At 41.0% G+C, this 14589-nt stretch overlaps 2 protein-coding genes across 3 annotated transcripts in view; one reads left to right on the top strand and one right to left on the bottom strand.

Annotated features, from left to right (window-relative positions):
- numbl (NUMB like endocytic adaptor protein) overlaps positions 1-14589 on the bottom strand; it is a 41547-nt gene that overhangs the window by 25100 nt on the left and 1858 nt on the right. The window lies entirely within an intron of this gene.
- LOC128621694 (uncharacterized) lies at positions 11271-14047 on the top strand. Its single transcript, XM_053647645.1, has 3 exons — positions 11271-11371; positions 12282-12405; positions 12478-14047. The coding sequence occupies exons 1-3, from the start codon at positions 11271-11273 to the stop codon at positions 13549-13551; spliced, it is 1299 nt and encodes a 432-aa protein (XP_053503620.1). The 3' UTR covers positions 13552-14047.

The raw sequence follows: 14589 nt of genomic DNA, 5'->3' as shown, positions 1-14589 counted from the left end.
AAACCCTACACGAGAGTCTGCTACAGTTTCTGGTTAGCTTGCCAAGCTGTAGGTGTTTATACGGGGAACTCTGCTTAAACGCATTCAAATTTTAAGACACAGTTGGAGCACCATTTGTGTCTGTTGGAAACAAGGAGAGCGATAACGTACATTTAAGACATTGTGCAGCAAAAAAAAAAAAAAACAAGGAAAACATGCATCACATCACATCACATCACGTCACGTCACGTGCATCTGGTAGCTACAGTTACAGTCCTGTTTTAGCTCCAATCGATGCTCTCTTGTCTCCAGGAGCCAGGGGGACTATGTTTAGAAAAGTACAGGCAAGATTAGGAACTGGACCTTGGAATGATAAGGTTCTATCTGACAACTCTAGGAGTTTAAGATATTATGCCTAGAGGTTGTGGCCCTGAATAAACGCACAACTTATACTTTAATTGGACATGCTATACCGTATATACCAAACCAATTTAATAGGAAAACCTGTAACCCTGCACATTAATGCAGTTACTCAATCAGCCAATCATGTGGCAGCAGAATAATGCATAAAATAATGCAGATGCAGGTCAAGAGCTTCAGGTAACATTCACATCAAACATCTAAATGAGGAGGAAACGTGATCTCACGGACTTGCCAGTGGTGCCAGACGGGCTGATTGGAGTAATTCAGAATGTTCACAAACACCGCAGTCTCTTCACAGAATGGAGCGAGAAAACAAAACAAACAAACAAACAAACAATCAGTGAGCGGAAGTTGATGTGGGTGTTGATGTTAACACCTTGCTGATGAGAGAGGTCAGAGGAGAATGGCCAGACTGGTTCAAGCTAACAGGAAGGCTACGTTAATGCAAATAACCACTCTGTACAACCGTGGTGAGCAGAAAAGCACCTCATAATGAACATGACATTGCGCTTTGAAGCAGATGTGCTACAGCAGCAGAAGAGCACATTGGGTTCCACTCATGTCAACCAAGAAGAGAAATCTGAGGGCACAGGCTCACCTAAACGGAACAGCTGAAGATTGGAAAAAGAAGAGGTGATGGTTTTCTGTTTGTCCAATTTTAGAAAAATGGAAAAAAGAAGTGTCAGTCAGCTCCAGAACAACTGGCACAAAAAAAAAGTTATGAAATTATGGCAGAAACTAAATTCCTTCTAAAGATTTTTTTTTTTAAACAAATCCACATGTATAAATTATTGGCACCCCAGGAATTTCTTATAAACCAAATGTAACTGAAGCAGCTTTTACTTTTTAACGTTCCCCTGAGTGTTTACTTAGCCTTAAGTGGTCACCCGTGACTTCCTGTTTCACTGGGGTATAAATATGAGGCAGAAAGCCAAGTTCTCTTCATCAAAATGTGGAGTTGAGAATACATCCATGAAAAGAGACAAAAGTTTGTTGACTTATACATCAGGTTAAAGGCTATTAAAGAAAATGAAAGTGTTTATGAAAAAGTGCTTTTTTGTTTCCTCATGCACAGTGAGGAGGATGGTCAGTCAAATCATTTCTACAAGGATCACAGAGATTTAGGCATTTTTGGGTCACCAAGTGTCAATTACACGCCAGCTCAACGGCAACAAACTATTTTAAAGATGTGCGAAAAGAGCGGCTTTTCTGTCGTCTAACTGCAAATGTAAGTGCCCGGAGTTAGAGGCAGAGGTAGAGGCTACTGGAACTTTGACTGAAAAATCGTTCTACGTTTAGACGAGACAAAAATAAAGCTTTTTGGCAAGAAACACAAAAACAGTTTGACATAAAAAGAAGGATGGTTATAGAGAAAAGAACTGAATCCACACTCTTAAATATGGCAGCAGGTCTGCGATATAGTGGTGCTGTTTTTAATCCAAAGACCTTGGGAACCTTGTAAGGATAGATGGTATCAGGGATTTCACAAAGAACCAGAAGATTTTAAATGAAGATCTGGCTACCTCTGCCAGGAGGTTATAAATAAGTTGTGGTTGGCCTTCCCAAACCCCTGGCCAAAACGTTCTTGCAGCCAGAGTTATGTAACGTGCCGTTATAACGAAAATAATAAAACCAAGTAATATAGCAAAACAATGAAAATGGAAAATGGAAACTTCTTTCCTGATGGCGTTCCCATGTCGGCTAAACTTACTGACAGTTACAAAGCTCTGATAGCCGCTCCATAAACATCACAACGTCAGCAATTCTATGCTTTTCTTTGTTAACAACATAGCGTTTTTTAAAAATCTGTTTATTACTAATTGTAAATTATGTGTGTCTGTCATTTAAGCCCTTTATGTTTGAGCCGTTACTATAGGAACGATAACACTCGAGAACGAGTGCATTAATATAAACATTTAATTTATTTTACAGCTGGAACTAATGTCAGAACTGCTGTTTGGGGGGAAAAAAACCCCTAAATGAGCACCTTCTGATTCGAGAATTCAAGTGCGCTGTGGTATAAACCATGCATTTTTAGCACACGCTATTTATGTCATAACAGTGCCTTCTGGCTTGAATTCCTAAACAGATCATCCTTTCATTCGGATGTTTTTCTGGGCAGCAGTGCTGAGCGGCGAGAGCGCTCCGATTGCCAGATGAAGACCGGATCATATCTCTTTCCCTCTCAGGCCTGCATTCAGCTCCATCACCATGGAGGGGAGCTCCCAGCTCACTCTGACACATACACGACCTCTGGGCAACTCGTCCAGACCACCTGACTCTCTCAAAAGACGCTTAACAATCCTACAGTCTTGTTCTAACACACTTCCCATCTTCAAAACTCTTTACAAAGCCCATCTGTTCTCGCAAGGATTCTACCGAGGTTTCCCTCAGAACTGCGCCGATTCCGTATGTTTATGTGCATGTGTATATTGTGTCTTCAGGTTGTTGAAAATAAACGAGTCGTGATTATGAAATGTACTCTGATTGTACTCACCATGAGTCCCGTGAGCAGGTGAGCACTCGGAAGTCCGTCACGCTGACTTTGGTGTCAACAACAACCACCCCCAAAGACCACACACACACACACATACACACATACACACATATATATATATATACACACATCCTCCCCTCCGCCACTTGGCAACCAGCTCCCATAGCAACCGCTGCTATCAAGGGTTTCACGGCTGAGTGTCTCAGTTGAAGGAGACGTTGACAGGCGAGCACAGTCATTGCTTGGTGGCTCTCAGTGCAGACTTTTCAAACTTGCTGTATTCATTCTTCATGCTTTTATGTTCATAAACTCACAAAGAGACCATCATACAACATTCTTTTGTGCGGTTTGAGAAGGGTTTCCTCACGGTGGTCGTATTTTGGAATGGTATACTATCCAGATGTACTTGCCGCATTCCTGAGACGTCTACTTTTAAGGATTATAAACGTGTAAACTTTTTCAAATCCAAGGTCTCAAAATATCAACTCGTTGTCTCAGTAGATGCCAAGCCATGTGCATTCCTCAGAGTACAGCACAGTAAATAAAGTATAATAGTAAAATAATATGCGCTGTGGATTTCAAAGCACAATATACTGTACAATTATGCAAATTACAATAACGCTTCACTTTCAGCTTAACTCCACTCAAGGGTTTAACCCCTTAAATCCTTCTTATTATTCAGTTATTCACAGTACAGCATGCAGTATTACTCAGTAACTACTGAGTAACCAATAGGAAAAGCTGTGTAGTTATGAGAATAAGGAATGCACATCCTGTGGCTCAGGTGGTAGCATGGGTTGTCCACTAATCATAGGGTTGTCAGTTCGATTCCTGGCCCACGTGACTCCACATACCGAAGTGTCCTTGGGCAAGACACTGAACCCCAAGTTGCTCCCGATGGCGAGTTAGCGCCTTGCATGACAGCTCTGCTACCACTGGTGTGTGAGTGTGTGTGTGAATGGGTGAATGAGACACAGTGTAAAGCGCTTTGGATAAAAGCGCTATATAAATGCGCCATTTAACATTTTTACCATTTACATCCGAACCCAATGATGGATCCTCAAGGTTATTCACTGTGATGGAGACCGAACCACGGTGTACAGACTATGACTGTTTTTGCACTAGTATCCCCGGTCCGAGTCAGTTCTGCTTTCCAAGGCCTGTGACTACACTCCAGCACAACATTACTATGTGTGAGTAAAGGGAGAGAAAAAGAGTGCAAGCCCACAGATGGCCCACGGAACTACTGGGACATGCCACATGGCTCCTTCTTGATAGCTTGTGGCGTCCGGTGCAAGCAGCAGGGGCGGACAGCTTTGTCATGCTAATGGAAGGGGACAGCTGCTTTGGGCCATGTGGTGACACGGTAAACGTCGCTACGCAAGACAGAGATGCACCAAACACTGGTGAACCAATTACTATGACTGAGCTCTGGCAGTATTTATACCAAATATACACAAAGACTTCCAGGTAAGGAGCAGTTAAACCAACTTTCCCCAATGCAGCAGATCCAACTACCTGTCCTGACTATGTCTGCAATTTGGTTGGTGTAAAACATCTAAACCAATTGATTATGTGCTTTGGGATTAGCTGCCGAGTTGTATTAAGAAAAGCAGAAAATTTTTGGAGTGGGGCTACATCTGTAATGCATCAAAAACTTACTACTTAGCCTTTATACTTAGGTTACAGCGTTATAAAAGTTTTCAGTAAATCGGTAAATATAAACCTGCTTTGCCTGATAAGCTCATCTGGGCACCGTTTGCCATCCACTGCGAGATGCAGGAAAGGTTCAAGAAAAATCAATAGAGCTTTTAAGATACATCCAAAGTGCCAGCAAGTCACTAAGAAGTATCTACCGGAACTGCGTAGTCTGACAGCAACTCTATCTCAGCAAGCCATTAGAAGCTCACATGGGCAAAAATCTTTTACTGTTCGCATCAGCTCAAAATAACCACCAAAATCCAACCTAATAATCAGTCCACAGCAAACACCAGGAATGCTTTAACAGACCCGAAGAAGACGGGATGAAGTGTGGTTATTTGCGGCTGATTGACTGGGATGCGATGGCAGATTATATCTGTACAGTGTAATGGATCTTCTTCATGGAGTAGATGTAACATATTGATCCGTACTATAAGCAAGCACTAGAGAAAGCAGTAGAGCTGTGATGAATGTCAGCCGTTTGGAGGCCAGCTGTCTGTAACGTTTAAACAGGCAAAAAGACGAGCATGTGTGCTGGCCTTCTGGGCAGACGTTCAGCATGAGTGTTTCAGCAGAACGGCTATAAAACAAGGACTATCCACTTTGACAAAAAGCACAAACGGAACCATCGACTAGGGCAAGAAGGCTTCCTGAGGTCACCAAACTTTCCTTGCAAACAAAAGCATGAAAAGGAATAGTATAGTAAAAGACAAGTGGAATATAGTAAGCAGGGGTAGTAGCGGGACCCCTCTGGGAACAATTAAGAACATTTCGAAGGCCAAGCAAAACAATGGCACTGATCCAGAAAGTGTGTCGAGACAAAAGCAGAGATTGAAGGAGGGGAATGTTGTTGGGTGGGTGTGAAGGGATTAAAGCATCAATCACAGATGGCGACCGCATCTCATCTTTTCACCAAACCCCCACCAAACTCCCACCCAACCCCCAGCAAATAATTGACAAAGGTATGCTCCACTCACTTTTGTCAGCACGCGTGTCTGTCAAGCAGGAGAGCGTGTTGGCCATAATGGAAAGGAGCACAAAGGCATGTCTAGCTGCTCCACCCCACCCCACCCCACCACCCTACCACCCCCTTGTCCCAGTCACTGTGAAGTGCAAGGCACGTGCTGCTCAGAAGGCACGTCTGACTGGTGGAATAATAGAAAAGAAAGGAACCATGTGGTATCAGACTGATATAAGGCTATGATCCTTCCAGGATTGCCTCAGCCATGATATTGTGTCTCATGATCCTGTGGTCTTAAAGAAAAACGAGATGTGATCAGTGATTTTGGTGCTAATTAATTAGTGGATTCTGTATTTTTGTTATCCTGTGAGAAGAAAACAAAATGTCTGCCGTGCCATGCCGACATCACATGACATCACATCACGTAACGTCACGATATTGCTAGTGTCATTACTCTGGAGTTTAATGGTCAGAAACAAGTTTCTTTTCTCACTCCAGCAAAGTTCAATGGAACAATGAGAAACCCAACAAAGATCCAATTAGTAAGGACAGCAAATGTTGGCCTCAGAGCTCCAGAATGCAATGGAGATCTCTCTCTTTACTTAGAGATAAAGCGAGGGCTAAATCCACCATCATGGAACCACTAACAGCAGGTCGTTGAACAGCATTGTGGGTAATGTAGGAAAATGTTAACCAAACTTATAATAGACCAAGATGTCAAAATTATGATTCATGATTTCATTACATAATAAATCTTGGATGCGACTGAAGATCATGTGTTTATATAATTATAAAGATTCATATGCAAATTGTTCAGGGTGGAGTTTTCTATTAAGACCCAAACTTGATACACATATTTACTGGGTAGGCTTACACTCTTGTATAAAAGGGCGTGACACATTCATATTGTTAGTGTCCTGATTGTATATTGGTTGAGGTCAATTCAGTATAAAGGAGGTCACTTTCGGGGAAAAAGAGAAGTGAAAAAACCCTAAACAGCTTGGACGCATTTATAGGGATACAATGGAGTCGGAGAGAGGGGGAGAGTGAGGGGAAATGGGACAGGGGGGACTCTCTGGCCAGCCATCATTTCAGGAGGCTCACTGGGGTCCTTTGTTATGGCAGCTGGTTTAGGGAAGGTCAGACCAGCTGTGCTTGCACTGACCCTCTTTCCCTTTGCTCGTCCTGCTAAACACAGCCAGCTGTAGATAAAAGAGGTGACACTGAGGAGGCCAGGATCACGTTACACTGTGTCCAGGCTTAGGACCTCTAAACAGTGGCAGTAAGTGAGCTTCAATTGGTCTTCTCCACAATGTCAACAGAAATGACAACATCTGCGAACTTACCTCAATGTATCTAGAAGTATTCAATCCTTTACAAGGCTGCCCATAAATGTTCTAAACGGGCCTGGATTGTCGCTTCCCTGCAAGGAGAACTGTGTGTTTTCGAGTGTACCTCATGTACCTCTGAGCCCATCGTCTCACAGCATGATTGCCCCTATACTACAAGCTATCAATAGTTTAAATGGACCAACTGCTGAGGAAACCGACTCAATCATTCAAATGACTGCTATGCAGTTACACTAATCCTCCAACGTATTAGCTCTCAAAGGAGTTCGATGTTAAGTTACAAAAATAATTGGGCTTTTGGTTACAGAGTGAGTGAATGGTATGTCTGCAAGAGGCCATTATATAATAAAAAAAAGCACTGGGCTTGTTAATATAACTACAGTAATACTACGTACAGTTTGATGTGGCAGGTGAAATAGTGGGTAGTAGGGGTATAACGATTCGATATGATTGACGATACCGGCTTTGCAATTCGATACAATTCAAATCATTTCTCAGAATATTTTGAACAAAATTTGAATGAAGAACGATTATGACTAAAAAGACTATACATTTTTTTTATTTCTGAATCTTAATCTAAATGTAATAATAATAATTTACATCTAAATTCATCAAAAAACTGCTATGAACAGCAGTTAATTATTATAAATAAATGTACTACTGGTTCACTACATCTTAAAAATATATAAATACATTTATAAATTCTGCCAAATTCGGGAAAAAACGATCAAATGAAACAGAATGAGCTCCGTAGCCGTGCCCGAGGCGTCATTTTAACCAGACATAGAGCTCCAAAGTCAGCTAAAATGTCAGACTTCCACTGCGTTTCTCTGGCGCCGCAGATCGTAGCAGTGCAGGGCCAGTGTCGTTTGAAAGCTCTGTTTAATGGTTCTAAAATGGTTATGTAACTGTACAACATGTAATGCACTTCTGTTGTTGTGATCCAGAGCTATTGTAGCTACATATACATATACACGCACATTATATATATATATGTATATGTATATATACGTATAAATATGTATATATATTTATATATATGTATATATATATATATATATATATATATATATATATATATATATATATATATATATATATATATGTATGTGAAATCTCCAGTGCTCAAACACTGCAATTGTATTAGGTGCATAATTAACAGAATGCTGATTTCCATGGTGTGACTTGAACGTTTCAAAGACACACAACGTCAAGTGTTGCCACCCTCACAGCTCCAAGGTCCCTGGTCCCAGGATAACTGTCTTGCAAATAATTTGACAAATTTGACCCTGGAAAAAACAGTGACTGGAGATGAACGAATGAATAATTGTTGCTACATCACATTTCTAACCCCATCCATTAGTGTATATTATTGATTTTACAGGACATTTTAATTTCACCATTAGGGAGACCCAGGCATATCCATTTGGCACTTCTACTTGGGTTAAATAAACAATCATATAATCAAATAATCATAGGTCCTAGGATGAGCACAGGACAGTCTTTATGAATACAGCAGCAGCTCTGAGGTATGAAGGTGAGAAGCAATACGGTACGAAGGTGAGAAGCAAAGGTAAGACTTGCGCGTAAATTGTTTTTGGAAAGTGCATATCTTTAGGGTATTCATGTGGGACCATACACAACAGCAGAAGGTGAGTCAGAAGTGCACAGAGCTCCAAACAGAAAGATAAATACACAAGATGAGCCATGAGCATTGCCACCAATCCCATCTCTACAAAGTTTTTTTTTTTTTTTTTTTTAAAGCTAACCCTGCTTAAAATTCCCTTTAATCAGAAAATAAAGCATGGCTCACACTCTTCTGCCAAATTCAAAGCGTCTGTGTACAAACTCAACTGTGCAGAAAGAATGTAGCCTCCAGATGCAATGCTTCACCGACGGCAGCCATAGCAGTTATTTTTTTGTCTTCCTTTTCTTCTCAGACTCATTCGTTTTTGACTGTCTGGGCCACAAATATGCAGGCTAATCTGAAGCGGTGTGTAATATAAACTGGCTGCATTGTGGTATGTCAGTAACCTAAGCATTCGGTTTGTCGGGAATGTAAAAGAAGACCAGGTACGGTCTGTTAACTCCACAGTCTTTATTCAGTTTCCATACAGGCACTTTAACGTGTCCTGAGTCTCATTTAATGATAAACTTTCTAGGACCTTCCCAATATCCAGTGTTCTCACGTTCTAGTTTCATTTTCGTGGAGGGTAATTCCTCCATTTTCTGGGTTTTTGCAAGTCGTCGAGAAACCGAAAGAGGGAGCAGAAGGTGGAAGAAGATGGAAACAATCATCTCAGAGATGAGCTGCTCACAAGAAAGTATTGATTGTGGGGTAAACCGAGAGAGCGAGAGAAAGAGAAAGGACACCGATGAGGAAAGGGGAAAAATGCTTTTATCCTAACTCTCTCTTCATATTATGCCTGTATGCCTGCAACCGACTCCAGACCACTCTCGTCTCTTCTACGCCTTCACAGCAGATTTCCGTTCTCATGCAAACCTTTATTTATTTATTTATTTATTTTTGCAAAGTGTTAAAAATCTCCACGACCACAAAATTCCATGAGAACAGGGCCAAGTAGGGTTGGGGCATTGTCCAGATGCAAGTTGTTTTACAACATCATGTAAACTGTCCAATCATAGACATGGCATTTGAAAAACCTTAACGATTCCTAGAACCGATTCCTAGAACCGTGTCCTGAACCGCTGCCTGTCTGGTGCTATTAGGAGAAAATACACTTTCCAGTAACCTATAAATGTCATTAAAATTCCTCATTTTACCATCATGATGCACACTCACATGTTCTTATAAAGACATAGTAACTTAAGCAACATAAGCATATCTCATCTTGAGTATATTTCATAATTATATGTAATAAGGAGGAAAAAAAATCATTTGAATAAGACTAATACAATATATCTACACACGAAAAGCCAAAAATAGAAAAATCCCACCTCGCTAGTTAGAGTCATGCTAGCTTTGTCTTATGCTAGCCATGTAAAGTCATGCTAACCTGGTGTTTCACGCATGCACTGATTTTATACAGCATAACCATGAAGATCAAAAATACGTTGCAAACAAACGGCTCAACGGAAAACTTGACCTTTCGCTCTTGGACAATACATTTATTTCTGTCCACGGATGAGGTAGGTGTGTGTTGATTTATAAAAGGTATAAATAAATAAAAAAGTAGTCCATTCTACCATGCTTTGCCTACTTAATCACGTAATTCATGCCAAATTCAACACGAACTGAATCCGATACATGGTGGTGCGGAACTACTCCGAGCCCTTAGCTTTGAGTAAAAGTGTTCAAGTGTTCAATAGAGTCTCACACGGCTATAATTCTGAATAACCTTCCTCAGATCAGCATTACAATGCAGAGCTTAAATTACTCCAGTGAGGCAAATGATACGTCAGGACAGAGTTTTGCAGATATATTATTATATTCGTATGTATGTATTTGAATAGAAGTACATGGAAGAACTGCGGCGTACGAGTTCATAATACCGAGTGTAGTTTTTGCGTTGCAAGCTCTAGTGAAGGTTCACGAGTAGCTGCATGATGCATGCTGGGACAGAGCGTTGATGAACGTAAACAAATGGATCTAAACGGATCTAAAATGATTCATCCTAGCTGAGAAATGTAATGCTGTGCTACAAAATACTATGCAACATTACAAATAACATATCAAACACCAACGTTATGCCGGAACGCCTCTTTTAAAAGACGTACAGTTTGTATAGTAGCACTACATGAAGTGTGTGCTGTGCAGTAAAAACTAGTTCTCAGTGTACTAGTAGGATGTCACTCCAAGCCAGAATCAAAGCTTCATCACCCTGGACGTACTGGCTCATCACACGCACACACACACACACACACACACACACACACACACACACACACACACAATGAATCTGTTTGTTTGCAAGTGATCACACATAAGAAAAGGGCGGCACCCGATGCAGGACCAAACGAATGTCACGTCAGGCCATAGAGATTTCAGTGCTCTACATCTGTCCATCCTGGTATCTACCGTTCACCAAATTTCCTCTACAACTTTCCTCACATTCTTATCACATCTGGCTAGCAGCTGGAAGTCCAGCAGACATTTTGAACGGGAGAGGAACACACGACAACGTGTGAACCCTCAGAAAGCCGCCTCGATCTGGATCTACAAAAACATCACCATTCGGATACGACTGTGACGGGAAATGATCTTGAGAGAACAACGTCCATGATTCACTTCCAACACCTCAAGCTTAGACTACGCACATCAATCTGCAGATCATCGCCCCCACCATCCCGATAAGATTCGGTATTCAGATGCTGCAGTGTGCTAAATGGGGAAGACGGCATGTGCGGCTGTATCGCGGCCATGCGTCAGATGAAAGTGGGCGGTTCGGTGACACGACAGATGGATGGAACACAAAGCTACAGCTCCAAGTGCTGCTGCAAGTGAGATCAGAGGCTCTCTAGGCCCTCAGGGGAATCTCATGGTTTTAAATGGCATCTTCTGAACTGAACCTGTGCTGCACACACCCAACCACTCAACGACGGCGACGGACACAAACACATGTCCTAACAAATATTATTATTGTATTATTTTAGAGCTCATGCATCGAAGAGGGCTTTGCTTGATTTTGCGTTAACTTGCGATCGCAAGATCCTGACGGGACTGTTCAGTATGTGCTTTATCCTCGTCAGGGTCGTGGTGGATCTAGAACCTATCCCAGGAATATTGGGTGGAAGATACTGGATGGGACACCAGTCCATCACCACACTCATTCAGACATTTAGACTAGCCAGGGGTTGCCAGGTTCAAAACCCCCATCTTCTTAACACACCCATCAGAAGCTAGAACTAACCCCAAACAGATGTACCACGTTCATGCGTACATTCTTCTGTCACTTTTCCTTTGTTCTGTCTGTTGTTAGGTTGCCAGGTATTAACGCACACACAGGGATACAATTATAAGACAATTATTTTTCATTTTGTACTATTTACATTTTTTTATAATCAATGGTACATTTTGAAAAACACAACCTTTAATTTCACCGTGACTGCATTTTCAACCTAGCCAAATGTGGTGGGAAAACAGCAACGCTGGGGAAACTCTGAGGACGTGGAGGAAATCTACACAGATACTGGAAGAACACGTAAAGTGTATAAGCTTGTGTATGGCAGTATTAATACGATATTAATATGAGAACAGCCCTGAAAACACAATGTGTTGGAAATAAAAATGTTCAAAGTCGTCATTTTAGGCTGTGAAGCCTAGTGTTGTCCGTGTTAGCATTTTATCTCTTGAGGTGAATGTTGTCCATGTTAGCATATTATCTCTTGAGGTGAATGTTGTCCGTTTTAGCATTTTATCTATTGAGATACGTGCTGTCCGCGTTAGCATTTTATCTCTTGAGGTACGTGTTGTCCGCGTTAGCATTTTATCTCTTGAGGTACGTGTTGTCCGCGTTAGCATTTTATCTCTTGAGGTACGTGTTGTCCTTGTTAGCATTTTATCTCTTGAGGTACGTGTTGTCCTTGTTAGCATTTTATCTCTTCAGGTACGTGTTGTCCGCGTTAGCATTTTATCTCTTCAGGTACGTGTTGTCCGCATTAGCATTTTATCTCTTCAGGTACGTGTTGTCCGCGTTAGCATTTTATCTCTTGAGGTACGTGTTGTCCGCATTAGCATTTTATCTCTTCAGGTACGTGTTGTCCACATTAGCATTTTATCTCTTCAGGTACGTGTTGTCCGCGTTAGCATTTTATCTCTTCAGGTACGTGTTGTCCGCGTTAGCATTTTATCTCTTGAGGTATGTGTTGTCCTTGTTAGCATTTTATCTCTTGAGGTACGTGTTGTCCTTGTTAGCATTTTATCTCTTGAGGTACGTGTTGTCCGCGTTAGCATTTTATCTCTTCAGGTACGTGTTGTCCGCATTAGCATTTTATCTCTTCAGGTACGTGTTGTCCATGTTAGCATTTTATCTCTTGAGGTACGTGTTGTCCGTGTTAGCATTTTATCTAGTGAGGTGAATGTTATCCATGTTAGCATATTATCTCTTGAGGTGAATGTTGTCCATTTTAGCATTTTATCTATTGAGGTACGTGCTGTCCGCGTTAGCATTTTATCTCTTGAGGTACGTGTTGTCTGCGTTAGCATATTATCTCTTGAGGTACGTGTTGTCCGCGTTAGCATTTTATCTCTTGAGGTACGTGTTGTCCGTGTTAGTATTTTATCTCTTGAGGTGAATGTTGTCCATGTTAGCATTTTATCTCTTGAGGTACGTGTTGTCCGCGTTAGCATTTTATCTCTTGAGGTACGTGTTGTCCGTGTTAGCATTTTATCGCTTGAGGTACATGTTGTCCACGTTAGCCTTTTATCGCTTGAGGTACATGTTGCCTGTGTTAGCATTTTATCTCTTGAGGTAAGTGTTATCCGTGTTAGCATTTTATCTCTTGAGGTAAGTGTTATCCGTGTTAACATACTATCTATTGAGGTGAATGTTATCCATGTTAGAATATTATCTCTTGAGGTAAGTGGTGTCCGCGTTAGCATTTTATCTCTTGAGGTAAATGGTGTCCGTGTTAACATACTAGCATGTCTTTATGAATCATTCAAACTGATGGTCTGTTAGTTGCCATAAAATGGTTCTGTTTATTCCTTTTCCAGAGCTTCATTCTAAATTTCTTATTTCTCTCTTAACCATGTAGCAATGACTTTATATGACTGTAATATCAGCTGGAACAAAAATAGACATGGATAATAGGCACAAAAATAGACACTTATTAGAGGTAATGATTCAACGGCTCATTAAACGAAAGCGCAGATTAAAAACTCTGGGATGTTCAGCAGTACTGGAGTACTTTGTCGTATGAGGGTGAATTCCCACCTCATGTCCAGCGTTCCAGGATAAAGTGGTTACAGAAGATGAATGAATGAATGAATGAATGAATAATATTATGAAGAATATATTCTGAATAACTGGAATAGAAGAAGAATACATGCGAATGCTTCTTACATTTCTTTCTACAGAACAAAGTTTAAAGGAAAAGTCCACCCTGATCGTCTTACTTAATTAATATTAATCTTTATGATTAACATGCGATCTTCTTGGGCGTCCCAGATTTATTTTTTAAGCAGGCTTTTGAGTTTCTGTCTCTATTTGAAATCACTAAACACTTTGATAACTGAAACATTACTTCACAAGCTTCACAAGGTTAATTTTATGTCTGACTTCAGACGGCTGAGTTCATGTGAGCGCTTGAAGGTGGGAAGTAGGAGGTTCCAAGATGGAAAATCTGGAGTTCCCAGTCAACATGAACGCAGTATTTATTCCTCACTTCATCTCTACCTAAAGAGAGCGATGCAGCAGGGCTTTGGTAGCCTTTGGTCTGTCCAGCTCTCTCACGTCCTCATCTGCTCAAACAGATCAGCTTCCAAAGCTTCAACGTTCATGCTAATCAACACCGTTACGCTCGGTATCTCATTCTGGAATGTCGAGTCCAGTCCAATGCTGGATTTCGTACTTCTCTAGCACTTTTGTTTTTAGGTTCTGACAGCAAAACCTGACCGTTATCCCTTTATGTTACAGACTGGTGACATTTATTTTTCTCACCTATTAAACAGCATTATAAATGCATTAGCAATCATAACACCCCTCTGTGACGTCAAG

This window comes from Ictalurus furcatus, chromosome 17, assembly GCF_023375685.1.
Source record: "Ictalurus furcatus strain D&B chromosome 17, Billie_1.0, whole genome shotgun sequence".
Classification (NCBI taxonomy): domain Eukaryota; kingdom Metazoa; phylum Chordata; class Actinopteri; order Siluriformes; family Ictaluridae; genus Ictalurus; species Ictalurus furcatus.
This window is presented reverse-complemented; position numbering and strand designations above follow the sequence as displayed.